At 41.9% G+C, this 27,761-nt stretch overlaps 2 protein-coding genes and 1 long non-coding RNA gene across 3 annotated transcripts in view; 1 reads left to right on the top strand and 2 right to left on the bottom strand.

Annotated features, from left to right (window-relative positions):
- The window catches only part of rnf213b (ring finger protein 213b), a 34,165-nt gene extending 12,947 nt beyond the window's left edge, over window positions 1-21,218 (bottom strand). Inside the window, exons 1-35 of the mRNA XM_085417120.1 lie at window positions 21,179-21,218; window positions 20,488-20,636; window positions 19,518-20,398; window positions 19,282-19,440; window positions 18,046-18,215; window positions 17,667-17,941; window positions 17,338-17,576; window positions 16,819-17,025; window positions 16,517-16,730; window positions 16,366-16,421; window positions 16,128-16,293; window positions 15,893-16,042; window positions 15,523-15,621; window positions 15,250-15,378; window positions 13,704-13,872; window positions 13,441-13,608; window positions 13,081-13,230; window positions 12,357-12,985; window positions 11,307-11,466; window positions 10,983-11,200; window positions 10,743-10,886; window positions 10,491-10,643; window positions 8,821-10,084; window positions 8,550-8,734; window positions 8,296-8,448; window positions 3,892-7,692; window positions 3,670-3,806; window positions 3,071-3,169; window positions 2,858-2,970; window positions 2,631-2,744; window positions 2,004-2,062; window positions 1,752-1,908; window positions 1,445-1,580; window positions 513-701; window positions 10-143 (exon numbers count right to left, since the gene is read on the bottom strand). Of these exons, the coding sequence (XP_085273246.1) occupies window positions 10-143; window positions 513-701; window positions 1,445-1,580; window positions 1,752-1,908; window positions 2,004-2,062; window positions 2,631-2,744; window positions 2,858-2,970; window positions 3,071-3,169; window positions 3,670-3,806; window positions 3,892-7,692; window positions 8,296-8,448; window positions 8,550-8,734; window positions 8,821-10,084; window positions 10,491-10,643; window positions 10,743-10,886; window positions 10,983-11,200; window positions 11,307-11,466; window positions 12,357-12,985; window positions 13,081-13,230; window positions 13,441-13,608; window positions 13,704-13,872; window positions 15,250-15,378; window positions 15,523-15,621; window positions 15,893-16,042; window positions 16,128-16,293; window positions 16,366-16,421; window positions 16,517-16,730; window positions 16,819-17,025; window positions 17,338-17,576; window positions 17,667-17,941; window positions 18,046-18,215; window positions 19,282-19,440; window positions 19,518-20,398; window positions 20,488-20,589 (11,179 nt within the window). The 5' untranslated portion in view covers window positions 20,590-20,636; window positions 21,179-21,218. The remainder of the gene's footprint in view (window positions 1-9; window positions 144-512; window positions 702-1,444; window positions 1,581-1,751; window positions 1,909-2,003; window positions 2,063-2,630; window positions 2,745-2,857; window positions 2,971-3,070; window positions 3,170-3,669; window positions 3,807-3,891; window positions 7,693-8,295; window positions 8,449-8,549; window positions 8,735-8,820; window positions 10,085-10,490; window positions 10,644-10,742; window positions 10,887-10,982; window positions 11,201-11,306; window positions 11,467-12,356; window positions 12,986-13,080; window positions 13,231-13,440; window positions 13,609-13,703; window positions 13,873-15,249; window positions 15,379-15,522; window positions 15,622-15,892; window positions 16,043-16,127; window positions 16,294-16,365; window positions 16,422-16,516; window positions 16,731-16,818; window positions 17,026-17,337; window positions 17,577-17,666; window positions 17,942-18,045; window positions 18,216-19,281; window positions 19,441-19,517; window positions 20,399-20,487; window positions 20,637-21,178) is intronic.
- LOC146664105 (uncharacterized) lies at window positions 19,665-22,861 on the top strand. Its single transcript, XR_014913097.1, has 3 exons — window positions 19,665-19,803; window positions 20,520-20,610; window positions 22,726-22,861. It is a non-coding gene; the product is annotated as an uncharacterized LOC146664105 (long non-coding RNA).
- LOC146664104 (uncharacterized) lies at window positions 20,925-27,717 on the bottom strand. The gene is made up of 3 exons (XM_085417176.1): window positions 24,772-27,717; window positions 23,420-23,549; window positions 20,925-22,992 (listed from the first exon to the last, which is right to left on the bottom strand). Exons 1-3 carry the CDS (start codon window positions 24,869-24,871, stop codon window positions 22,722-22,724), a joined length of 501 nt encoding a protein of 166 aa, XP_085273302.1. The 5' UTR covers window positions 24,872-27,717; the 3' UTR covers window positions 20,925-22,721.
- Between the last annotated feature and the right edge of the window lie 44 nt (window positions 27,718-27,761).

The raw sequence follows: 27,761 nt of genomic DNA, 5'->3' as shown, positions 1-27,761 counted from the left end.
GTCATTAACCTGGCATAAATTCAGATTCTTCCCACAGAGTCTCGAGGTGCATGCTGACCAGCCAGCTGAACGGGGCCGAGCAGGGCTGCTCTTCACCATCCAGCATGAAGTGGTGCTGCACAAGCACCTCCTGATCTGACTCACTGGAAAATATTATAATTAGAGACAAAAATTGCTTTATGTTCACAAAATGCAGTTTTTATTACAGAGATGAACCAAACAGATGAACCACTCTTAGGTGACATGATTAAACGTGAATATCTCTGTGATATATTAGACAATAAGAAAATAGTTGGTTTTAATAAAATGAATGTGTTAGATGTAAGAGGAAGAGGAAGTTAGACCGGCTCCCGATTTCTCAGAAAGTGCAAAGCTTTCACAGCGGAGCATGTGGTGTAACTCCAAAACACAGCTTACATTACGTGCTGGCTTTGGAATCACACAAAAGACGAACAGCAACTGTTAGAGAGGTGGTGATAATGTTCACACACAGAAGAGGTAATGCAAAGTACCTTTGTTTTTGGGGAGGTGTTAGTTGCAAAACCTGCGAGTCTCCCAGGATGTCCAACCACAGCTGTATCAGGCCCGGACCGGTCCTGTCATCAGAGAGCAGATCCAGATTCGCATACCGGTCCATAACCTCCAACATGCTGGCCAGGATCGGTGTCACGGTGGACTGAAGACAGCGCCACAGGGTGTGTCTTAAATCCAAAGATATGACAAGTTTATTTTATATGTATTCCTGAAAATGTCTCAGAGAACTGCACTGACAATAGAAATGAGCACAAAATAACGTAAAATGTGTTGTTTTGTCATTTTTACTTGAACATTTTCTGAAACAGTTATTTATCAAAACAAGTATTTCTTTTGTTTATACATAAAACAGAAAATCATAGCATATGAGAGCCTAATTTGTACAAGTGCATGAACAAATAATAAAAATGTCCAATTCTATCTGGAGCACCTCTCACCTCCAAAAACTGATCAATTTATAAATATTTGTTTTTACAGGATTTACTGCAATTATGGATTCATACTGCGTATGTAACGGAGTTAAAAGTACATATGAAAAACATGCACTTACCTGTTCTTATCATTTTAAGTGTGAATTTTATCATTTTTTAAATTGTATTTTATTTTGAAAACCCAGAAACCGGATCTCACTCTAGCATTTAGAAGCTGCTAAGGCTTCCGCTCCTCACAGCACGCGTTTGCACTGTGAGGGAGCTACAATTGCTGGTACCATCAGAAGACACCTGTTGAGTGTGTTTTATGTCTTCTGCAGGAATAAATCGTGAAAAGCCAATCTTTCTGAGCGTCTGTGATTTTTGAAGAGCTGGAAGTGTTACACGTAGACAGGGATAAAGTCAAATACTTTAACTGAGTTAATGATGCCTCACAGGATCTTGTGAGGTTTGTTGTCACATCTGCAGGAGACTTTTACCTGAGAGTCCCTCCCTCTTGCAGAGCGTGGCGTTTCTTGGCCTCTGAGCACACCCACTCTTTAGGAGCGCCCATCGTTTCTTCTCTTTGTGCCAACGCCTCAACCAGTCTGCTCAACAACAACCTCTGAAAGTGAGCTTTAAACAGAGAGCAGTTTTATTAGAAAGAAATGAAGAATCTAAGATTAGTCGAGTGATATAAGTCATCAAACCATTTCAAAATTCTGCATATTTAGAGCATCTTTTGTTGTCAGGCATTGAAAGCGTACTTCAGCAATATATAAATAGAGATCAGCATTGGATATTTACCTCCTGTGTGGTTTTCACCAGTTCCTAGAAGGTTCAGAAGGACGTGCATCCTCTCCATACTTCTTGGAGCCACGCCGTCGGGGTCCCTCAGCAAACCCACTGCTTTCTGGATGCAAGACCTCACTAAAGACAATCTGTCAAGCTGAGCTCTGTCGCTCTGTAAGCAAAGAGAATTATATTATTTTTTCAAGTGTAAACATTTAAACATAATGAAACATGCTTTCATTATCATCTCATTTCACATTAACTCACATGTCTGTCTTCTTTAGAGGCCTCTCCTCCCCTCAAGGTTTCTATATCATCGTGGTTTGCTGATGAAGATTAAAAATACTGTTTATGTAACAAGAAAATGAGGCTTAAATTGCCTTTTGAAGGCAAAACTAACCAAAACTATATATTTATTAAAAATCTAGTTAAGAGCTTAATTTTACTTTTTAGATTAAATAAATAAATAACCGTATATTAAAACCAAACACCTGTGACGGCACTCGGGCTTATTAAAGCTGGCCGGTGAGATGTTAGTAACTATAAGTAATTCACCCACTTTCTCCTGTTGCATTTAACATCAAACATCAAACGTCTCAGTAACAGTTTGATAAATCACAGAAAAATTGCAGAAACTTAAATGAATGAAACTGTAAAAAATAAAAGGTACTGTTGTTAAGAGAGCTAGCCTAGCTAGCTAATTAGGTTAAATGAGCAAGAAATATAAACAATAGCATCTTTCATCCTTTGTTATTCTGTGGGTACTTTGGGTTAAAACAGTGTTGTATGTAATGATGATTAATAAGCTCCAGGTAGCGTGAAAACAGGTTTTTATTTCCTTGACGTACTCTCTGTCATTACAGAGTAGTATAATACTTCCTGCACAGTGTTTACCTGTGAGGGCAGGTTTGAGCAGGCTGCTAATCAGAGTTCCACAGAAAGCCGACAGGTTCAGGCTCATGTCCTCCGAATCTCTCAGGTCGTCAATATGCACCGAGTGCCAAACTCCTTTGATAGAAAAGATAAAACATTATGTTATTATTGTAATACATCAAGCATAATTCTGCAATCATGAAAATAACTGTGGTGGAACAATAACTGTTGTCCCACTTGGTCCTCACCTCCTTGGAAACCAATGTACTGGGAATGACTTGGGATCCTTGAAACCTTCACAATGAAAATCACCCAACAAGTGTGATCCTCCAGTGACATCAGATAATTCATGGTGCAGTATCTGTTGGCAGACAAATACAACGCAAATGCCTTCAATGTCCCGTTTCTCACCGACCCTGCTTTAAATCAGATCTGTTCACGAGTTTGAGGTTAAGACCTACTTTGCTGATGCAATGAGCTCGCTGCTGCAGCGGGATTCCTCGAGGTCCATTTGGATTAGCAGAATATGAAGAGAGTGGCCAGCGTTTTGAAGGAAACCCCTAATACAGACAGATGAGCAGGAGCAAGATTAATCCGTATCAGTGTCTCTGATACTGCTGCAAAGAAAATGCTACTCTGAACTAAACTGGTAAGCACCTGCAAAGCCAAACTTGCTCATTTCTGCATCACTGTCTGTGTTTAGACACTGCAACATTGAAACTCTGCCATCATCAACTAAAACTTGAAATTACACTGGGTTTTTTTTCCAATTACAATAATAACTTGGGTTTCACTTTAGCTCTGTGAGAGATTGGCAACCTGTCCAGGTCCAGCACCCTGCCTCTCGCCCTATGGCAGCCTGGATTTAATCAATATGTGTTACGTGTTACTATTCCAATACTGCAGAGTAACACAAGGAATACCAACTCTGGTCCAAAATGATTGAAGCTCAGTGGCAGGTCGAGACTCATGGGAGAGCAGCTTTATTTTGCACAAAGATCTCATTGAAAAATAACTCGTTAAAACGCTGTAAATCCTGCTTTATTTGAAAAATCGTTACCGTATTTTATTGCAGAAAGAGACTTCAGTGTCGAACTGGTGGAGCGACAGTAGTAGGATCCTGTCTGTTTGCAGTCCTAGAGCGTGGGCTACAACCTTGACATCTGATTTGGTTAACAAGCTGGAGAATGTAGTAACCTATGCAGAACCACAAAGCACACAGTGCAGTAAACAGACTGTAAGGAATATGAAGAACAAACTAGAGGTTTGTTTTGCGCCTTACCTCCAGAAACTTGCTGGACTCCTGATACACCTTCAAGCAATCTTCCAGAAAATCCCGAAGTGAGTGGTGATGCTGTTGCTGGAAGTACAATCTCTGGAGTTTGTCTATTTCTTGCTTTGCTAAATCTGAATACTTGAGCCTCACCACGGCATCAGGAGTGGCACAGTTTAACAAGAGACCTTTGGCTAAATCCAAGACTTCGTCCTCCTCACTTTGTCTTGCAGACTCAAAATCACTTTCTGCGTCCATCATCGCTTCACTTTCTGGCATCACTTTGTTTTCATTACATACCTCAATGGAGTCATCATCATTCTTTTCACATGTCTCAGTTTCTTGATCTGTTTCCATTGCATCACCCACCTGATCATCTTCCAGCTGAATTACATCTTTCTGCGTGCTTGTCTCAAGTGTTTTGTTTTGTTCTCCCTGTTGCTGCGGTCCTTCTTGAGTGCCTTGTGCTTCTTGAGTGTCTTCCACTCTTAGTGCTCTCCTTTCCAGGGCTTGCAACAGAGCACTGGCACAGGCATCACCATGGAAGCCAATAAAAATGTCAGATTGTTTGAAATCTTCTGACGCCTCGCCGGAGAACTCCTTCACCCACTCTCTCAGTTTGTCAAGAACTGTGTGCTGCCACGGCTCCAGATCGGTGCTCCTATCCACTCTGTGTTTTTCCAGCCTGTTGATAAGGGGCACTGGAAAGTGCTCATACACCTTCTTCTGGTCCTCCACTACCACCAGTCTGAAGTTTGTATGAACACGACATTTGACCCTATGGGAGCCAAGACCCAGATCAACGTACTGCTGCTTACTGAGGTAAACATAGTACTGGTTCAAGGCATCGTAGAGGCTTTCATAGAGATTCTGCATGTTGAGGAGGATGACAGTACGTCCAGTCTCCATGCATGTTTTCACTCGGTTCACATTACGGCAGATTTGGGCATATTCCTGGTCCTTTGGGAATCCTGAACCAAAAATGATTTCTGGCTGTGGATAGTCTCCTTTGGCAAACACTTGTTGCTGAAGGATATGGAGAGCTGCATTGTTGGTGGTCAGTAAAAGGAGGTACCGGCTCTCCTCAGTGGTGCCATGATCAAGATTCTTTTTTACCATTTGCAGGGTGCTTGGTCTTGGAATTTCTTTAAGGTCTTGGAGAATCTCTTGGAAAAATATGACAGGGTCAAAACCTTCTGGCTGTCCACTGAAGTTACGTAAGATGGCCTCTACCATCTGCTCACCATCCGGCTCATGCTGTGTAGTTTTGACTGCAGCAAAGAGCATTTTGACAAGGCTGTAATAATCCCTCAGGCCAAAGAACTGATTCTTGGAGGTCTCCTTACAGATGCTCAGAAAGGCCTTTGCCAAAGCTGGGAAGAGGTGTTTGATTTTCAGGAGAATTGGGTTGGAGGATGAACAAATGCCTTTGGCAGTTTCAACAAGTTCATCCTCACTTGGATCCCATCTGGACACAAATATCCCTCTGTTCATCTTGGCTGGATCCAGAGCCCAGTTGGAGATGCCAACAAAGCCGACCTTCATGTGTGGATCTGGCTTGTCATTGTCGATGCAACCATCCTCCAAGAGAGGATGAAGGGTTTTCAGTGGCATCTGAGGAGAATCTTCTGCTAGTCCTATCTCATCAAGCACTACCACTGACACATACTCGTCCATGTTTTTATCCTTCTGGAAGCGAGCACAGTTCCTGAATGTTCCTATGATGCCCTCTGGACTTGAGTGAGGGCTGCACTGGAAGGAGACCATATGAACTTGCTTGAGATTCTTGAATAGCTTGCAGTGGGAATTCTGTCCCTGCATGGCATCAGCAACCACAGTTTTTGCAAGTGACTTGGAGCTGCCTGGCTTGCCAACCAGAAAGAGTGGGATCCTGAGCTCAATACAAACCACCATGAGAAACACATTCTCTTTAAGTGCAACATTTTTGGCTATAGTCTCCCTGGTTTGTATGTTCTGAAGGAAGAAGTCTTGACAGGAAGAAATCTCTGTCTGCAGTGCATCTGAAGAGCGGTAACAATCCGGGAAGTACCTGCAAATGTTATCCAGGTACTCCTCTTTGTTCACCAGAGATGGGTAGTAGCAGACTCCAACTGCAAGAATCAGGCACTTTAGTGTTTTATCATCCTCACTGAGACGGGTGCAGTTGCTGAAAAGGACATTGCTGTGCTGGTAAAACCAAATTAGCACTTTCATGGACCTCTCCACATCTCTGAGACTCACAAAGCTGCACTCGTTTTTACGACTTCTCATGTATTTCTGGGAGGCTGCTAACACATTTGAAATGATGTTCTTGCATGATAGTGGCAAATGATGGTCAGCAACTTTCTTCTGGACAATCTGTTGGATATAGGAAAGCTCAGTTGAATCACTCAGCTGACCAAAATCCCACACCAAAGAAGCCATGCTAGGAGGCAGAGGGTGAACTCTGTAGACCAGCTGCCTTAGAGGGACTTTGCCAAGGCGGTCTTCTGTTTCATCAGCCTTCACTCGGTATCCCAATCCAGCACGTTCCAAGCGTTCCACCATTTCAGGTGAGTGCTTCCTGTAAGGATTGCAGGCAGCTATTACTTTTAAACCGCTGTCAGCCTTCAAAGGTTGTCCTCTCACTGTTCGGTCACACAGGATTTCCTTGATGGCAAAAATGGCCTCTGTGGTGTTGGCTTCATCAAAGAATAAAATGGTGTCTAGATTGTGCTTCACACGGTTCTGGTGAGCAAGTGCCTCGGCCTCCTTCACCTTCCTGTAGATCATTTCTGCAGTGGTTCCACCATGCACCTTAACAAGTACCATGTTCTCGACTGATCTTCCCTCCCTTTGTAAAGTACAAAGGAAACGAACCAATCTGGTTTTTCCACAGCCAGTCTCACCCATGATGACAACAGGAATTTCACATCGGAATCTCATGTGTATGGCCAACATCTTCATCACATTGTCAGCAGTGAGCTCATAGGTAGGGTCTGGATCAAATCGCTTGTCTGCAATTCCTTTCTTTGCTCCAACAACGCAAGAAATCCTTTTGATTTTGTCTGCCCGGGGTAACTGATCAAAGTCCTCAGTGAGAGATATCCTCTGCTGCTGCAAACCTTGAAAAAGCTCTTGTGACATCACATCATGTATCAGGACTGCATTGCTGCGAGGATCAACTGCATTGAGTGTGTTTTGCCAATAACTTTGTACATTAAAGCCGAGGAAAGACATTGACATGTGGTCCGCATTGAAGAAAATGTATGGATGAGACTCATTTTCCCAGCGCTTACGAATTGTCAGACGGGCCAGAAGTTCCTCTTCCTGACTGTTCTCCATGAGTGGCATGGGACTCTCATCGGACATGTCCAGAGATGGCGAGGCAAAATCTCTTGCCATTAGAATCATGAACTTTACGATGAACCCTTTGAAACCAGGAAGCTGGTCAGCAAGGAATTCTCGATCGCAGAAAATTGAGTTCTCACAGTCTTTCAGTTGCACATTGAGGAACCAGGAGAAGTTCTTCAGCTCACCCCAGGATGGATCTTGCATTCCACAGTAGGACAGGAAGAGATTGAGACAGTCACTGGGATCCCCCATTCTGGAACCCTCCTGGTAGTTAAAATGATCCAGATCCTGTTTCTCCTTGTAACGCCTTAAGTACTGATAGGGTCTTTGAATTCCCTCACTGCAAAACTCCTGACCATCCATCAGTGGATCAAAGGTCTTAACTCTTAATGACCTTCGATTGGCCAATAACTGCATCACTTCTCTTGGAGGCTTACAACGAATGGTGGGCAAAACATCAAGAAGTCCAAGCTTCGTCTGCATGAAAAAATCAAACATTAAAGAAAAAATTAAATCAACAGGAGATTCCCAAATGGCAAATGATTTATTTGAACCTTTTAAAAGTTTACAGATATAATAAGCTTGCAGATTTAGGGCACTGAATTAAAATATACTAGACTCAAAGACAATGTTGGAGTTGTTACTCAAAAAAATGTATTGCACATTACTTGTTACTTTTATTTAAAGTAATGCAATATAGTACTTAATTACTTGGTAGGGAAAGTAATTTGTTACACTACCACATTACTGTTGCAACTCCTCCGGTTGCAAAGCATCCAGCTATATAAAAGTCTAAACAACCGTCAAAATCAGAGTCCTGTGGTAAGATTCACCACTCACTTGTGACAACAAAAAGACTCATCATGAGGTTTCACAACTTCACTAACCAACAGGCAATATCAATCTTTTACACAATGGTTTTGTATGAGTTCTTTACCATCTAAAATATTTTAGCATTCAAAGTTAAATCCATTTATAAAAAAAATCTAGTTAAAAAGATGAGTTTTTCTTAAAGACATGAAATGTGACGTGTGACGAGTTCTGAAGTTCTATTCAATGAGGGTCTAAAAAGCTCATTACCTCTTGTTGATGATTTGGGGGGAATGCATATGTTTTCAGGACCTCAACTGTGATTAAGTGAGCCACATTTCTTCTCCACAGCATGCCATGGCTGTCGTTCAAACAACCCAGAACTAACAGGTGGAACAAGAGCTCCTCCAAACCTGAACGAACCTGAGAGGTGTCCAAAGTGAAAAAACAAGACAGACTGTCAAACTCAAGCACAAGCAACAGCAGACCAAACGGCCTGCAGCTGTAAATGCTGGCATACTTACTCCAGCAGTGTCAATGTGCAGAATGACAGGATCCTGCTCTCTCAAAGGTTCCAGTTTCTCTGACAGACTCCTAATCAGTGAGTCTATGTCAACGCATGGCTCAATCAGCTTGAGGCTGATATGTTTTGCTCTGGGAGATATCTGCTGGAACTTCTCAAACAAACGATCAATGTAAAGTGATTTCCCTAAGAAAAGAAAAGATGCCAACATTTAAATATTGTAACTGAACTGCATTTTTAATAATTTTAGTGCAAGGAGGGGTTGTCCTTACCGACTGCAGGGCGCTCAGATGACACGATCCAGACTGAGAGCTTGTCTGGAGAAACCCGTGTGACGGGGTTTTGCTGAAGCGTGTTTTCTGTGAAGTGGTGATGTAGATATTTCCTGGCAGTGTCGGCTGTTATACCCACACCAGCCTGCACTTTATCATTGCTGAAGAAAGAGGGCACGTATCTGTGCTGGTGCACAACCGGACTCACTATGACCAGACGATAATGCGGGCCGGCACTTCTCTCAAGACTGTCGAAGATCTCCCCTAAAGCTACACTGACATCATATCCCAGCAGCCCTGGATTCACCAGAGAGTATATCTTCTGGCAGTTTTGTCTGGAGCCTTGACTCAGAGCACGGCGCAGAAAGATCTCCACCTCCTCTTCTGTGGTTTCCTCTCTGCAGACTAGAACCTCATCAACAGACGGCAGAGGCTGCTCTGGACTCTCCATGTAAAAAGAGAGGGTGGTGGTAAAAACCTCTGCAATGGGGCACAGAATGAGATTGGGCTTTCCTTCCTGGAGAACTGACAGAAGGTTTCTGATCGTGTGCTGCTGGTTCATCTCAGAGAGGCATGAGAGGAAGTTGGCTAGTGTCAAGATATCCAGCGACTCACTCAGGTAAAGACTCATGTCTTTTTTGAATTGCTGCCAGAGATTCTCAAGACTGTCCTCTTCATCTTCTTCATCATCCGAAGAAGACTCCATCAAGTCGGAAGCCTCTTTCATGTCCACTTCAGCCTGTTGTGCTGGCATCACATCTTTTGAAGGTTCGTAATACATGTCGTCGTCATCAGACGAAACATCTTCTAACTCATCAGCGTTCGAGCTCATTCTTGCTGCATTACTGTAGGCGTGTCTGACATCATTTGGCGTGCACTCAGGTTTTATGGGAAACAGTAAGTGCCATAACTGCTGAGGAACAGACGCCTGGCGTTGACACACTTTGTGTATCCAGTGGCACAAATAAACCATCTGCTCCGAGGTGTAGTGGTTCAGCAAGCCAAAGCGGGAGCGCATGCTGCTGATGAAGGAACGCCATTCCTTCTGGCATGTATCCATGGACTGCGCAAGGCTTTGCAGCTGCGCTGTCACCTCACCGTAGTATGTCATCCGTTTATCTTTCAGGGACAAGAAGGTGACTCTGATGCATGGCTGCTGTTGTTGGCAGCACTCGACCTCAGCGTGCCAGTCTCTGAAGAGCATGTTCCCAGATGTTTGCATCTGAAGAAGGATGGTGCCCAGTCTCTGAACTCCCTCAAAAACCTACGAGGACATGGCAGCAGGAGTTTTGCAGTTAATACTATCCTAAACCACAGACACCGGGTCTACAGCTAAAATGTTTAACTCTCTTTAGCTTAGGTTCTAGTGTCAGTGGACAGAACTGCATTTATTGCACAAAAAACTAGTGATGGTGTCAGATATGATGACTTATCGTCATGCTAACCAAGAGTACATTAAAAGGGTCTGCTTTTTTTCTTGAATACTTTTGAGATCTCCTGCATCCTATTATCTCAGCTGTAAAAGTGGTGGAGTCAAAGCTTTAATTCGAGGACACAACAGGTACACAAGTCTGACAAATAAGATGAAACACAATAAAGAAGCTGAGAACCTTCCAGTGAGTTTCCTTTGCTAAGAAGAGTCATAATTTAACCGTTTAAAAGCCGCTGACCTCTGTGAACCTGTTGACTTGCTCTCTGCCGTGCTCCCCTTTGGATGACATGAGCATGAGTTTGTTTTGTAGCTCGAGCAGATCCTCAAGCTTGTAGCTCTTCTCCTCTCTGCTGCTTCTCACTGTGACCTTCACCATGTTTTGAAGACATCTCTGCAAAGGAATCGGAAAAAACTGACTAATAAGAATTTGAAAATCACTTCAGTTTGTAAGCCCCATATTCTGTTTGTCAAAGGAACACTGTGCACTCACCCTCTGTGTGTTTTTATCAGACCAGTTTATGTGATAAACTCCATTAGCATTAATAGAGGAAGCCAAGGAGAGGGAGGACTGCTCGACAGAGCCGTGAGTCTCCTTCAGTGCTTTTAGCCAGCTCAGTAAGCGGGTAGACTCGCTCTGAAAAACAAACCAAACACTATTATAGCTGCTTTGCAACATCAGCCAGGATGTAGGCGTAAAAATAAGAGAGATGATGTAAATACCAGTTTTTACCAGTTTGTCAGGGAGCTTCTCATCTCTACTTTGGGTGTCCCACACCTGCCGAGCACACCTCATGAATTCATTAAAGCCAGCTTGAGGGGAGAGGGAGTAGAGCAGAGGGGCATAGCCCATCACTGCATCATGGAAGCAGGCCACCTGATCGATCTCTGTGTCGTTCTCTCCAGCAGATATGGAAGCCAGATCCACGTAAACCTTCACATCGCTCATGTCTGTTGACGGGAGAACAAAGTGAGGATGGAGGCATCTTCTGCAAGGCCACAAGATTATTTATAACCAAAAAAGGGACGCTTTGTGTTTTTCATGAGATCACCTTACTTTTAAGGTTCTCTTTGACCCAGGTGACAAGAGTTTGGCTCGCTAGAAACTCTTCCAGACAGGCGGTGTGCTGCTTGGTGACCTTGGAGAGTTGCTGTCTGGCACGAAACAGGTCGTCACTCAGAGAGCTCAGAGCCCTGCGCTTAAAGCTGTCCTCTTCCTGTGGAAGGTACGAATATCGTCATAGAATGAAACATTATTTAGTTAATATCAATATAAATGTTTGGGCTTCTGTGTAACTTATGTTTTATCCAACAAATATCACTTGTTTTAGTATTTAGTTTTACAGTAGGAGTCAAGATAGCTGAAGACACCAAAACTATGAGGAGAGCTTTGCACACATTTAGCACGTGAAGTTGCTCCTTGATGGTTTTAAGAACTTCAGTTCAGTTGTGCAGAAGATAAATAAAGAAGCGTGACTCAGCTACTGTAAACATGCACATTGTGGCAAGATCTGCTCAGTGAGCTGAAATACACTAATTACATTAATACATGAAGGTCAGTAGGTCCAGAAATGTTCTCTCTGCTTTTCAAAGATCAAGCAGCAAATAGATATAAGTAAAAGCTCTTGGGAGGAGACTGTATCAGCAGGCCTGTGTGATGAAAGTGCTACGTGAGCCCCCGCCTTCTTGAGATAAAAAAGAAAAAGAAAACTGCCATGACACAGAGAAGGTGAACAAATGGCATCTGCACATGTGCAGGAGGAGCTGTGATGATGTCTGGGGGTTTGCTACTGCCACTGTTCCTGCAGAGACACACAGTCTCATCTAGTTCAAGCTCAGAGGGAAATACATTTGTTTTTTCAGCAGGAGAATGAGCCAAAAAACACCTCCAGGCTCTGTAAGGGCTAGAAGCCGAGAGTCCCTCCAGGCTGATGCCTGACTGAAACTCCAGGTTACAACATTAGAAACTGTTAAAAACAAATTCTCGAAAATGTCGCGTATATTTTTTTTCTACACAAATCTATTAAACGTCTTCAGTTTTGGTCACCACGTCAACGAGACTTTGAGAACATGCTTTAAGTAAATAGTAATATTCATAAAGTATTACCAGTTGACTGAGTGTTTCGATCTCAGTGAAGTTTCCAGAAAGCCTCATTTTTCCTGCAATCTTCAGCACGGCGCTGGCTGCAGCCGCCGCCTCGTGGAGCTGTCTATACTTCTGGATCTGATTGAGTCTCATCTTCATCCAGTTGACCTCAGGTTTGGACCCTCCTGCCTCAGAAAACATCTCCGACATCAGATCCAGCTCTGTTTTTATGATTTTCCCATCACCCTGGTCCCCAGACTCAAGCAAAACCTGATCGAGCTGCCTAAAAGTGATATTTGCTTCTGCAATGCTCACGGCGAGTCCACCAAACTCGGTGAGCAGGGGGTTCCAGATGTTGTCGCAGACCTGTGTTAGGTTCACTGAAACAGGAGCTTGGAAGGGATTTCTGGCTGCCAAAGATGCAGCTCCTTTGACCCACGAGGACAGAATCAGGTTGCTGTCTCGCAGTTTGTGCATCTCTGTGGCCATTTTTAAGACATTCATACTGGTTTTATACCAGAGGATGCGTGGAGAGCCGGCACTCTTTAATTTGCCTTCAGCATCAAAGGGCTGAACAAGCATCAGTTTGTTCAGGCTCACAGCGTGGAGATCTGCATTGTGCTGCTCCTCCAGGGCCAACATCTCAGGAACTATTGACATAAGAACCATGTTAGTGTGAAGAAGCCATTAAACCACCACACAGCAAAAATATTTAAAATGATGAAATGAACGACATTCAACTCACCTGTGATGCTTTCTGTAACCTTTGCTATCATCTTTATGAGAGCTTCAATCTGCTGTTTCCTCTGCACGAACGTGTTCAGATCTTTCTCTCTCTGAGCTAAAACCTCGTCTGCACTGACAGCAACCTTCTCAGATTTAGCGTTTGACTTGTCTGTGGAAAACACGATGCAGCTCATATTAATCAAGACAGTTTGCAAGCATGAGCTAAAGAGGCAAACGGAGAAAATTAGTTTGGGTGTTCTAATTAACTTTGCATCCCTCTTGTACTTAAGTCTTCTGAATATCTCATTTATATAAAGGACAGGATGTGTGAGATTATTAAAAACAGAATGAAGGAATAGCAGACTCTGATGGTTCTCACATTGCTGGAAAAGCTTTTTAAACTGCTCCCGGTGTTTCAGGCAAGTCTGCAGGTCTCCCAGAGCCACGTCTCCTTGAAGCAGAGACCCCACCAGAGAGTGTACGGCCTCCACACAGCTGTGGACCACCTGCCCTGCGGTGTCGTCCACCTGGATCGCTTTCCAGTCACCTGGACCAAAGCAGCAACACCGCAGCCATCACAAAACCCGAACAGCAGCGAGTAAAAATTTAAAGAAGACGTAAATGAGCAAAGAAATGACGTACCCTTCAACAGGAGATGGCTCACGGCGGACTGAGGGTCGAGCAGCTGAACCACCACGCTGTCTCTGAACCGTGCAGCTGACTCGACCACCACAGCAGACACAACAGCAGCAGGAAGTGCTGATCTGTCCTTAGAGGTCAGACTTCGCATCAGGTCTCCCTCCTGCCTTCTCTAAAAACAGAACACGTTTACTCTCCTACTTCATAATGTATGCTACATACAGTGTAGCATACATTATCAATACTGACGTTAATGTGAATGGGAGAATTTTCCAGTGAGTCTTGTTAAAGTCCAAACGCCACACATTTATTCAAAGCTGACATTCTACATTCACATAAAAAGAATTTTACTGGAGAAACATTACAAATTTTGAGAGAGAAAAGTTTATTATAACCAAAAATGAACCTTTTAGTTAACTTAAACAAAAAATATGTATCTTAAGTTTTAGTCTTTTTTAATAGGGTCATATTTGCAAAGACAGCAATGGCCAGATTTCCTAAATGGGGCAAAATGCAGTGTGTGCACGATCTCCAAATAAAGCTTACAGGCAATGTTATAGGCAATATCAAGTGCAAAAAACATGCTTTTTTCAGCATTAAAAATCGGTGCCGTTAGCAGTAAACTGCATGTCGTAAACAGCAATGTCAGCAAGTCATTTTCACCTTTCTTTTAAATTTCCCCGCCCTATTTTTGGTGTCCTGATAGAGGAACTCTCTGAAATGCATAAACAACAGAGTCAGGTGCAAAAATCTCTGCGTTCTCTCTTACACACAACCCTGTCACTGAGCTTAAATAGTTTGTACTCAGTAAATCAGGCCCTTAGTCTGAGGAGCCTGTGTTGCAGACATGGACGTCTACACTACTGTGAGAGAAGTTTGGGTGCGTAGTTCCTGCTCCGAACTCCTTAAATCTTTTCCTGACTACTGTTACAATGTATAAATGTTATATCGTATTATATAGTGAAACTAATATGTAATAAAGTAACAATACAAATGAACGAGAAACCAGCTAAACCAGTCTGAAAAATAAATAAAAATGAATTTAAAATATAAAACTAATAACTGAGAGAAGCTCACAAAAACTCGTTCAGATTAATCAGTTTTGTAGCTCAGAGATCATCATTAAAAACACAAAAGCTCAATCTCACATTTGACCTGCTAAAAGCCAAGTGACCTAGCGCGGCACCATAGAATAAAAAGTTAAGTTTAAAATCATATCTATCAACTGATTGATTTGTTAAACCAGCTCTCTGTTACATTATTTGTTGTTCTGAGGTTTTTGAGTGTAATGTAGGGAAAAGACAAGTGAAAGCTCGAGACACAGACTGTGGGAGAGAGCGAGGGGTCACTTGGCCGTGAAAGTACAGTTGCTTTTCTACGTTGTGACCCTGGTGATCATTACCTCACTTAAAACACTTAAAAGTGCATCTTAATCTCTACGCGTTTGATAAAAGAAAAATAAAGTCTATAACTTTGGAAGTGCTCTTTAAAGGTTTTAAAAGCGAATATTGAAACTGTGCTCTGACTCATTTATTAATTCACAGTGTACCTGGCAGATTGTCTTGATCGCAGAGCGACACAGCTCGTCCAAACAGGCCTGTATGACTTCATGGTTTTTACTTAATGCAGTCTGGGACGACTCGAGGCAGCAGAGCATGACTTTGTCCTCGTCACTTATCTGTAAATTAAAACAGCTCAGGTGAGTTCAGAGGGAAAACATCTACATGCTGAACCGACACCAGTCTGAAAGAATAGAGCTCAGGTGTTTCTAAAACGAGACCAGTAATGTTGGTCTGACACCGATCGGTGCACGGGTCCTGACCTTGGACACCCTCTTCCTCAGGTCTTTTTCCAGGCTCTGCCTCCAGCGGGATGAAACTTCCTCAGAAGAGCACTCGACCTTCAGCAGCGCGTCCCACATCTGATAACATCACAGGCATTAAACGAGGTGAACTGAGTGGTTAGAGGCAGGGCTGATGGGTAACTCTGATTATCTAATCAGAATAAATTACTAATATCAGCCCAGATTACATTTAAATAAGTGCAAAGAGTTTATAGTTACATTATCGAGGATCCCTTTTTTACATTTCAGTAATGTCTTTAGAATGTGCAATTATTGACCAACAAAAAATACATTTAAAATTCATTATTAGCAACGTAGTTTGATTTTATCAGCTGTGTTTGCTACATGCCTCGATTTCCTTTGGATAGCTGAGTGATTTTGATGATGTCAGGAGCGGGTTTGGAAGCAGTTCGTCTCTCTTCTCTCTGATTCGGTCCTGCGTTGCAAACAAGTCCTTCAGAAGCTGCTGCTTTAAGGTCTCAAACTCATCTTCTTTGGACTAGAAGACACAAAACAAAGATAACAAATTTAAGATAACAGATCACACTGAGGCATTATGGGACATATAACATGTAGGGTTTTACCTCTTTTCTCAGTTTAGCCTCCAAAATCGCTGCCACCTTCAGCACCAGCTGGTAGGACAGGACGATGGCCTGGTACCACGGGACGATTCGCACTAAGCGGCGCGTGTTCTTTGCAACATCAATGCTGCTTGCGAACGCATGTTTGATGGTTTCACTTTCAATAATTCTGCAGAGACAAAGTTAAAGTTACAAAAAGCACAACACCAGAATGTATGAAGCACATTTCAGGTGTCATTACCTGTCCTTCTCTCTGTCTACCTTCAGCAGGATGTGGGTAAAGCACTGCTGAGCATGCTGCATGTAGGAAGAACAAAGGTGATCACAGAGGACTGTATTAAAGATGGAACAAGGTCAAATTACAAGTTTATATTAGTTAGTTGGTTTTTCACCTTTAAATTCTCTTCCTCTTTCTTTAAATCTGGTCTTTCACCACATTTTCTCAGTCTGTACAACAGACTCTGGATCAGCTGTTCTACAGATACTCCTGTCACGTCTGAAAACTCAGGAAGGTCCTCAAATGCAACCAGAGATAACCAGCTCACCAGGAGCAGAGGCGTCTCTGTAGCCAGTGATAAGTGCTTCTGGATCAGAGAGAGCATCCTCCTGTGGATGGAAAATAAAATAATTCAGTAAATCTGATCGACACTTCAGGGAAATAAAGAAAGCTACGATGGGTTTGAGACAGACTCACTTTCTTTTTTCAGGGTGGAACTGGATATTCTCTCTGAATCCACTGAAATTGATGCTTTGTAGTCCAGACCAGTTCTCTTCTTCAACAGTGGGACCCAGTTTCATTGCATCAGCTCCAGGCTGTCTGAGTCTGAAGAGGAGAGGAACGAGCAGGACGACCTCTGCCACCATGTACTGGGCACAGAGGTTTATCAGACCCACCACAGTGCTGAGGGGGGAACCGAACCATGTGAGGATACAAGCTCAAATGTCAACACCTCAATCACCAAGATAATGTTTAAAGATGAAGGTTAACTTAACTTAGAAGTGGAGTTTAATTTAATTTAGTTTTTAAAGTAATTAAAGCCTTTGAATTGCTATGCTGCTTTTTTATTAGTCCATAAAATGTAGCAAACAGCAACATCTATTTCACATCAATTAGATGGATTTTTTTTAAACAAACAAACAAAATGTTTGTCAGTGAGAAACTGTTGTCTAACCAGGCCAAGAATTACTTTTCTTAAAGATTGTAAAAACCTACTGTTGTGTGAAACAACTCTGCAACCCATCCAGGTTTTTGTTGTCCAGTGCAGACTGTGAGACCAGCAGACACAGCTCAGCCCAGCCTTTAACTCCAAGGTTAATGCTACAACTTTGGGTAACCATGAAAACAGAAAGCCCCAGAACGAGAGGACTAGTGTCCCTGCAGGAGCTCGGGAGCTTCTCCTTCGGCTCTCCTTTTAAGATTTGGAGCAAGTTCTCTGAAATCAACTCTGACACCTGAAAATAAAATCATGTATTAATGGTGGTTTATAGAAGCTACTGTAGATAATTTCTACTTTGATTTTTTTGTCCTTTTGCTGAACACACCTGGACCTGAGGTGGATGTGAATCGTCTGGGTATGCCATCCTAGTGTGAGCAGAACCGAGACTCTGCTTAAAATACTTCAAACTTTGACACAAGCTCTCAGTGCTCTTTTTATCTGACGGAGTCCATTTCTGGAAGATTTTGTTCAGCAGAGTTGAAGCTGAGGACTGCCAGGCATTTGAAATCTCCACACCTTTTGTGTTCTTCCAGCCAAACATTTTGTGGAAAAAACCTTTTTCATCATAACGGCTAATGAGTCCTTCATAAAGATGCATCTCTGTATAAAACACAGGCAGGTTTGGGATCAGTTTATGTGGAAATCCAGGAAACAGAATTGGACAAATGACATAATAGCAGTCTCAAGCTCAGTGTTTGTCTTACCCTTAATACTTGGGTCTGAAGGAATGTAAATATGTCTTGTGGCAGTTCCTGAAATCTCTTTGACTCGTTGCTTTACACCATACCAATAAGTCACCCAGCTGCCTCTTCGCAAGCTGCTTTCTTCAACAGAGAGCCATGCTTCCACCAGATAACCTTCCTGCTTTAGTCCACTAAAGATAAAATATTGAAGATTTGAGTGAAAGGGATATTCATGCCAAATTTGTATCTATCTAGATAAAAACACAACATCCTCTGGAGCAAAAAAGAACTTATTCAGGTGAAATGCAGGAAAAAACAATATAATAAAATAAAATATATTAACAGCTATATTCAAATGCTTGACAATCTACACAAGCTACTCTCCAAATACACTGCATTGATAAGTATTTGCTCAGTATCTTTCTTCACATATGTACTTGGATTGGCATTCTATTGTTAATCCACAGGATTTAAAAGGATGTCGGCCCACCCTTTGCAGCTGTAACAGCTTGAACTCTTCTGGGAAGGCTTTCCACAAGGTTTAGGAGTGTTTACAGGAATTTTTGACCATTCTTCCAGGAGTGCATTTGTTAAGTCAGACAGTGACGTTGGACAAGAAGGCCTGGCCTAGCAGTCTCTGCCCAAAGGCGTTCTGCTGGATTGTGGACTCTTCCCGGGCCAATCTAATTTTTCCCCACTTCATCAGTGCATGTGATGCTTTGCATTGTGTTTTGTTACGTAAGGCTTGGGTGCAGCTGGTGAAGCTCTCTACACACTGTTCTTGAGCTAATCTAAAGGCCACACATAGTTTGGAGGTCTGTAGCAAATAACTCTGCAAAAAGCTGGAGACCTCTGCCCACTATGAACCTCACTATGCATTGACCTCGTTCTGTGATTTTATGTGCCCTACCACACAGCTTTCCTCCATTGTCATATCAAAGAAACAGAAAGAGGCTAAAATGCCCCAATGTATATTTTCAAAAAAATTGGTTAATTGGGGGTTTGATCAAACCACAGAAATCCTTCCACACCAAACCAGGAAAGAAATTCTTTATGGACCTATGTTAGTACAGGCACTTGGATGTATAAAGTAAAAAGGCCAAACACAAAATAGAATCACACTATCATCCTAAGCAGCAGGAAAAAACTGTGGAACCATAGGAGCTTTGCTATTAACCTCTTGTGTATGTTACTGTCCTAAAATCTAACATAAAGAACAATAAAAAATACAACCTGTAATACATCATAGATACTTACACAAAATGTGTTATTACAAGGGGCAGGAAATACCCTTGTTGATTTTGAAGCAGAAGCCTGTCGTGTTCTTGGTTGAATCTAAACGCTTTGTCCAGCACAGCGTAGATGTGAAAGGTGAACATAGGAACTCCGGGTGGAGGTCTCACTGGGCTTCGATCACTGTGAGTGAAAAAGATAAATGTTTAAATATGAGCTTTAGCTCCAGAGTTTAAATAAACAGTTAAAATCAGTCTTACCGTGTGCTTTGGGATGTTTTTTCTGCCATGTTAGTGGCTGCCACAGTGGACTGTTTGTCACTCCCTCCCACTTCAGCCACAGCTTTAGCATAAGACTTCTGTTTGGCACCTTCTTCAGTTTGAGATGCAACACCTGAACCTTCTGCAGAGGGATTCTCCTGTTTAGGCTTTGACTCCTTCTCGCTTCTTTGCTTCTTGGCTGGCTCTGATGATGATGATGATTCTCCTTCTGGATTTTGCTCTGATGGAGTCTGAACTGAGCTGTCTCCTTGCAGCTTGGGTCCAGGTGTGTGCTTGTTCTGATCTTCTTGCACCTCAGCAGCTTTCTCTGTGGCGGGTTGAGTCTTTTCACCCTTTCCCTCGTCTTGTTTCGGCACAGGAAAGTCTGTCTGCGTTTCCTGATTCTTCTGTGTAACAACTGGAGTCTGTGTGAATTTATCTGGGCCTTTGAGCTTCCTTATTTGAGTCTGAGCTTGCACCATCTTTTCACCCTTTCCCTCGTCTTGTTTCGGCACAGGAAAGTCTGTCTGCGTTTCCTGATTCTTCTGTGTAACAACTGGAGTCTGTGTGAATTTATCTGGGCCTTTGAGCTTCCCTGTTTGAGTCTGAGCTTGCACCATCTTAGGATCTTTCTGTGGTTGTTCGCCGCTGTTTTCCCCTTTTTGCAAGTTGTCTTCAGTCTGGGGAACCTCAGGCTGTGTTTTTAAAGACTCGCTGTCCTGAGTTTGGCTGCTTTCAGTCTCCATAGCCTTATTCTGATCCTTCTGTATGTTTTCACTTTTGACATCTGCCTCTCCCTTAGCATTTTTTCTTCTTCGATTTCTCCTTCTTCTCCTCTCCTTCTCTCGACTGTTCCTGCCGGGCTTTCCAGCTCCATGTTCCTGGAACACACATTAATTTATATATTTCACGACGGCTCAAACACCACTAACAGGCCCCTGAAAGCTGTTTGTTGTGACTGCATGTCTACCGTATTTGTCTTCCGTGGTCTTTTGGTTGCAGAATCCTCAGCTTCCTTGGTTTGCACCTGCTGCCCACTGGCACAGTGGGGGTGTCCTCCCCCCTCCTCCATCTGTAGAGACACCTTTCTCAGGTGAGCCCCTGCTCTGCGGGAACTGTCTTTAAATATAAAAATACAGGCACAGTTACAGCTTTTAATCCCTGTGAGGCTTACTATTCAGGTCAAGGTTGTTGCATTACAGTTAATAAAATTAGTGCAACTGGTCTTCTTTATAAGAGCAGAAATACCTTAAAAATACTGCACACAGCATATCATGGCACACACTCTGCAATTACTTCCTTTATAGTCATAAAAACACCCTATTAGGTTGCCTCATCTTATCAGCAGTACAAATGAATATGATAACAATTAATTTATGATAAAATGAAGTAGAACAGCAAATGACAGCATCATATTTTGACAAAATAGCGTCATAAAGTCTAATAAAAGGAGTAAAAACTACCAAAAAGTACCAGAGATGCACAAAAACAGGCTGAGAAGCGACTGTGGCATTAAAGGTAATAAGAATATAATAAAAATAATCAAGTACGCTTGTTATTACTGGATAAAAGGACAAGAATGACCGTAAGATCTGAAATAACCAAGTGACATTTATTAAATAAAGACAAAAATACATAAAGTTCATGATGTGCTTGCTTACCTGTTTGTATGTTAGCTTCGCAAGTCGTACACTAAAAATCTGCCAGACAAACATTTACTTAACTTCCTGATGGACCCGCCCACACACAGGGACCGTCCCCAAAGGTTCAGACTCACAAGCCTACCCGCATCTCCCCATTATTGATCTAACATATACGTTTGTATTTGTAAAATATTACCCGGTTTTATAAAAATCCGTTTAGGTCAGTAGTTGGTTAGATAATGCAGTCTTTACAGATTCCTTCGTCTTGTTTCTGTAGGTAAAATCTTGAGAGTCCCTAAACCGGAAAGCAACCTTTTCAGTTTCGTTTCTGTGTGACTCTCTGCAAAGAAGAAACTTATGCCGCGTTCAGGTGATGATCGGAAGTTTCACTTTCAGTACCAAAACAAAGAAACCCAGCCACTGACATTATTACCGTGAATTACATCTATCTTTATTATGTTTTATTCTATAGTAAAAAAAAAACAAAAAAAAAACTACTTCGTGACAAAAGCACAAGGTTTATTTTGAAGAAAAAGACAAAAATCACATCAAATATGTGTAATATATCCACATTATTCTCACTAAAGGATACTGCTGCTACTACTACTACTAATAGTATCTGACGTCACTTTTTAAAAAATGAATGGATGAATGGGTATTAATAACCATGGGTAAGTATTGTTCATAACAACTTTTATTTAATGAAGCTGTGAACTTCCTGCATGTGTAGATAACTTGATTAAAATCCTGGTTAAGGGTTAAGTGAAGTAGCACTAAGGCTATTGGGCTCAATTAACTAGAAAAAATGCACAAACAAACAAACACAAAAGTGATCCAAACAATAATGCGCACCGATAAAACTAAGTAAAGAAGAATCAAAACTGAAACACCACCGATGCTGACTAATTGAAGATTGTTAGAAATCCTCAATCCTTGTAGCAAATAGGCTTTTATTTTGAAAGACCATAAGAAAACCATGTCATTATTATCATCATCATCATTATTATTATTAATATTAATATTATTGACCACAACAAGTTTAAATCCATTTTGTATTCAGTCAAATATGTCGAGATCGAAGTTGATTGAAAACCAAGTTCTCAATCAACTAAATCACTGTTTTGATCTCGGTGATGTTGGGGAGACATCTGCTGGTGAAGAAGAGTATAACAACTCCTCTGGAGGAAATAGTAATTTTCCATTTATTAAAAATTAGTTAGATGCTATAAGAAGCAGCATGTTGTGATTACTATGGACTGAACAAAACAGAAAGAGTGCCAACACAGTGCACTTTATTTATGTTCTTACTTTTGTGCTTTTGGTCCAACATCTGAGACTTTTTTGTGCAGATTCGTGTGGACTCAGAGTGGGCTTTCTTTGCTGTTATATTAACATGTGTGTTAACTCAAGCGTTAAGGTGTAAATTAAGTTTATGTTACAGTCTCTCCTTCTCAAGTCCAAGTTATAAATGTGATTTGCACCAGAAAACACAGTGAGGTGAAATATAAGACAAACATGTAACCCCGTCTCGGCCCGGCATTAACAGTATGATGCTGTATCCTCAGTCCTGTGAGCCGGCAGGTTTCTTGATTCTCCGAATTATGACCCGGCTCCTCCTTCCACTGGGCCGACCTCCAGCACCATCCGCCTCCCCTGGCAGTGACCCTGGGGGTCGGGGTTCACCTCGGAGTGGTGCAGGGCTCCTCCCTAATCTCACATCGTCCACGAAAGCCTCCACTCCATCAAACTTGGTCGTGAGCTCAGCGAGACGCTCCTTCAGGGAGTTGAACTCTTTGTAAAGATCTCCCAGAGCTTCTGACAGAGGCTGGATCCTGAAAGAACACAAAGAAATTAAAGTGTTTTTTTCCTCTCCAACAGTTTCAGTTTTATATTCCTTCTCTGCGCCCTCTTTTTGTCTCTCCTCTTTCACCTCTTGGTTGTGGAAAGCAGTGTCCAAGTACATTAGTCCATGTAAGAAAAATGCCCCGATGAGTTCATGGCCTCAGTCGCTACTTTGAAATCATACTGAATACCAAATGTTAATTTTAAAAAATAATTGTGGTCACATTTAGAAGAAAATAGATACAGATATAGAAAGATATACTTTCTATATCTGTGCAAACCTGCTCAAATTAAAGCTGACCTTTTAATGTTACAGTTATTCTTTACATTTTGACTGATGCGCAAAGCCCGAACACCCAGACTGATGTAACTGTGCCGCAGGAGACTTAGAAAAGGCCCTAAAACAGAAAACCTCACCTGCCATAGTCGGGCAGCACAGTGTTGTGGTCATGCAGCAGCAGATCTTTGACCTGCGTCATGATGGCGTATTTCCAGTTGTCTAAAACCAGCGTGAGGTTGGCACATCCTCTGGTGTTCACTCTCTCTGCTGCAGGTGAGCAAGCCAGGAAAACGAACTTTATTATTTTCTGCTTTTGAACTTATTACATCAGCAACAACTGTACATGACTTCATTCATACAGGTATCATGAATTATTGTAACCTTGTAGAAAGAAGTAAAAGAAGTAAAAAAAAAGAGGGAGGGAGAGTGGTGGGGAAGTCAGTGCAGAGCTGCAACTAATAATAGTTTTCATAGACTGTGGATGAGTTTCTCTATAAACTGGCTGGTGTGTAAAACTTGCCATGGGTGTAGATTTTAGTGGAGACGCGGCTCTCCCAGGAATTATAAAACATGTTTGAAAATGAAGGAAGCAGATGAACATCAAGGGAAGGTCTTTTCTCTTCAACAGCACTTCTTTTTTTAAAATAACATATAAAGTTTAAGTTCACAGAACCAATGAATCACAATAACAGAGAACGAGCTCCAGCGCTAGGGATTTCTTTTTTCTTAAAAGGTCTGACTCACTGCTTCTTCAGAATAGAAAGGTTTTTGATAACTAATCCTTAACATTAGTTAAGTAGATGAGATTCTTCTTAAAAACACACAGAATCACAAAGATGCTTGAAATCCTGTTGAAAAACACCCGAGCTGCTGAATATAGCTGACAAACTGGAATCGATGATTTACCATTTACAACTTCCAGCAGATTACTTCAAAACAGAAAACAGGAAACCCTCTTGATGTGTAAACCTTCAGATCTGTTAACATTCACTCAGTATTACCAGGACAAACATTAAATGAAGAAAACTAAGAATAATTATTTGAAAACACTTCTGGTAACATTTATTCTAAGCATTATACATCTAAGAAATGTATTTATTTATTTGAAATTTATTTAGTCAGATTAAAAAAACAAAAACAAACAAAAAAGTAAAATGAGCTAAAGCTCTGCTGAAAGAATGACTTTTAAAAAAGACAGGAAACAAATCTTTTTGGCTAAATGCATAAATTATGGTAACTCAACTACCAGATTTGTATGTAAAAAGAGTTTATTTGAAACTAAACATTTTCAGATGCTTAACTATAAATATCTGAATTCAGTTTCATTTAAATGCTAATATTCTATATTTTAATGGTTATTTGTGCTCCAAAGTGTGATCAGGTTATGCTTAACATTCTATGGAAAATATAAATATAACCAGCAGTAGAGTTTTCCTCTCAAAAAGCTCCCTGTAACGCCGAGCTGATAACACTGAGCTGTTAAACTTGCCTTCATTCCTGTAATCCCACTCCGGTCTCCAGCTTGTTTTCTGTCTCTGAGCGATGCACAGAGCTGCAGACAACACGATCAGAACTCCAGCGATTCTCATCCTGATGAAAAAAAGCCCAACAACACACAAATGAACCCCTGAGAGCTCTCAGTCACCGAGTGTGAGGCCATGAAGGAAAACAGCAGTCGAAGTAGTTAACGTGTAGGAAACCCACCTGTTCTGGCAGTCAGAGGTAAAACAAAGAGATCTGGATAAAACTGATGCTTTTTAATCTGAAGCAGAGGGAGGATCTTCAGTCCTCACTCCCATCAGCCGGAGCATCATATATCAGGATTTCACAGTGGAGGGAAACCTGCTTTCTATCTCTGTTAACTCTTAAGTTTGAGGGGTCAAAATAACAGAAGAGGGTTGCATAACCTCAAGCTTAGAAACAATATTTAATGAGGCAGAAAATGTTGAGAGGAGGGAAACAAAACCGCATATGTAAAAATGTAAAAGCTGGAATATGATCTCAGTCCTTTGAGAGCTTCAGCGGAGCTCTTTGATGTTTTAAGGTCAACCTAAAAATTCCTGCTCTTCATCTGCTGTCCATGTGAGCTCACAGGAGACCAGCCAGACCCGGACCGCCTCCACAGGGTCTAATCATGGCAATTAAACAGTCACTTTATTAGCATTTTATCTGCATGTAAACATACCACTTCATATCATGGGAATTCACTGAGATGCCTTCATGGTGACATAAATATGTTTTAATGTGTGGAAATAATAAACCAGTTGATACCTAGTTATAAAATAACGTCTACAAAACAAATGTAAGACTAAATTATAAAGGCTGTTGTCCACAGGCCAGCAGACTCATGTTAATTCTTCACGAGCGCCATAGAGCAAGACATGGCTATCTTCCCAGGTCTGCCTTCAGGAGGGGCTCCCAGCGAAGTTCTCCTGCCTGGCTTCACTGACGGTTTTCCAGCAGTCACCAGTCATGCAGAAGTTGCAAAGGCCCGAGCTAGAAGGTAAAGCTTTCCATTTACCAGTAGACTGATGCTCTAACCCTCACATATGACCATGAGCTCTGAAAGAATGATGTCACAAATGAATTTTAAATTATTTTTCTCTGAAAATGTATGGTGTCACCGTTTCTTCATCTCGGGAGGCAGCTGAGGTGGTTCAGCATCTGATCAGGATGTAATACTTGGAGAAAACCTGTCATCTGGCCTGGGAGCACATCAGGATCACTGAGGTGTACGTGGAAAATGTTGCAGAGGAAAAAGATTCCTGAAAGGCTCTGGATAAGCCTGGTGCCACTGAAAAAAATGAAGCATAGATTCATCCTCCAGAGATCGATTTACGTTGAACCAGGCAGACCAACAAAGCAAAGACAGCATTTTTCCATCAACTCCTTTTTTATTGTTTCAAATCCAGGTCAACACCATACAACTTTCAGGGTCCTCAGTTAGCTCTGTGGAAAGTGAGGAACGGCTGCAAGTCCAAGAGCATGCTTGCTCAGCAAACGGCCCCCGGGTCAATACAAAAGGAAAAGGTCACCGCTGTCTGTCAGCATGACATCAGAGAAATCACGCTCAGGAGGGGCGATAATGATACCACCGGGCAAAAAGAAAAGAACTCAATCTACAACTAAAAATATATCCTCACTCCATCAATGGAATTACCGTCTTACAAAGAAGCACACGTCTCATAAATAGCAGGAATCTGGCGCCCACGACTCGTCCTCTGACCTGAAGAGCCCTATTTTCAAAAGCTGCAGTTCAACTCTACAGTACTGATTACTGATTTCATTCATGTGGACCATTGTTGGGGCAAAAAAAAAAGTGTTGGGGTGGGAAAAAAGAAACACCCAAACTAAACCTATAAGGTGGCAACAAAAGATGGACGGAGCTTATGGCCATAGAAGCGCTGCCTTAAACCTGCATTCTCTGTAATGGCCAGCAGGGGGCGACTCAGAAAGACTTCCATATATATAGAAGCTCCATGGATCTAAAACCTGATTAAGCAGTTTTCTGCTGATTGTTTGAGGTCTTCTTGAACACGTGATGCTCATTTAGGAAGTTTTGTTTGTTATTAGAGTCACAAACAGATTACACAAGTCCCTTTCAGTTTCCAGATGCAAATGTTGCAGCAGAGGAGACCCTCAGCTGGGACTTAAATATTGCGGCTAGGTCCATCTTTTATGTACAGTCTGAAGATGGTGTACATTAGCTACTGTGCAGCTTTATGGTGTTTGTGTCCCTTTTTAATGCATTAAACAGGTCAAAACATCCAGAAGTACTAGAAAAATGCAAAGTCGTGAAAGCTAACGTTGGCCACATGTGTCAAACTCCCCAAAATTCCCTTTAAACAACACTATTAACAAAAAACATCAGTTGGTTTTGTTTTTTTGCTTAGATGTTAGAGAAGATTTGAGCACCGCATGTTCACCAGAACAAAGGAGGGTTTTTTTCTTATGATGCTATGTCTTGGTCCCAATATTTGATGCAGAAATAAAATTGAAAACTATCGTCATAAATCAGCGATGGTCAGATTTTTAAGGGTATTTTTTAACAGGTACTGGGAATTTTCCGAGCGCCACAAACTTCCCTTTACTTCCACAGATCCTCTTTTACAGCCGATATCTCTGCCGGTGTAAGCAGGTAAAATACAGGTGGACTGATTTCAAAAATCACTAATACACCCAAAGCTTTTCCTGCTATAATACTGCAAAGTAATTTGCTGTAAATTGGATGAACAGACTCTGGGTTTAACGTGGATTTTGGGAGGTGGTGCCATCTAGTTTGCAGGTTTAAATTGGGTGTTTCTCCCCCCCCCCGTGTTCACCTGCGACCCCTCGCACACAGAGTGATTAAGAAGAAAAGAAAACCTGCAGGGGACCATCAGTGGAGGAACATCAGTTCTGCCCTGGCTGGCAGGCAGGGAGGTGAAAGTGGCGAGCACCGGTTGTTTCTAAAGCACCTCACGGATGATACTCTGCGAG

This window comes from Rhamphochromis longiceps, linkage group LG8 (assembly GCF_057381845.1).
Source record: "Rhamphochromis longiceps isolate RC_006_pf linkage group LG8, R_longiceps_female_GT1.1, whole genome shotgun sequence".
NCBI classification, from domain to species: Eukaryota; Metazoa; Chordata; class Actinopteri; order Cichliformes; family Cichlidae; genus Rhamphochromis; species Rhamphochromis longiceps.
This window is presented reverse-complemented; position numbering and strand designations above follow the sequence as displayed.

What these genes read in the sequence shown, in the direction of transcription:
- LOC146664104 (XM_085417176.1), bottom strand. Translation starts at nt 24,871, where the DNA reads ATGAGAATCGCTGGAGTTCTGATCGTGTTGTCTGCAGCTCTGTGCATC. An exon ending in GTGGGATTACAGGAATGAAG is followed by an intron (nt 23,550 to 24,771) that starts GCAAGTTTAACA and finishes GCTCACCTGCAG; the next exon opens with CAGAGAGAGTGAACACCAGA. An exon ending in GTGCTGCCCGACTATGGCAG is followed by an intron (nt 22,993 to 23,419) that starts GTGAGGTTTTCT and finishes GTGTTCTTTCAG; the next exon opens with GATCCAGCCTCTGTCAGAAG.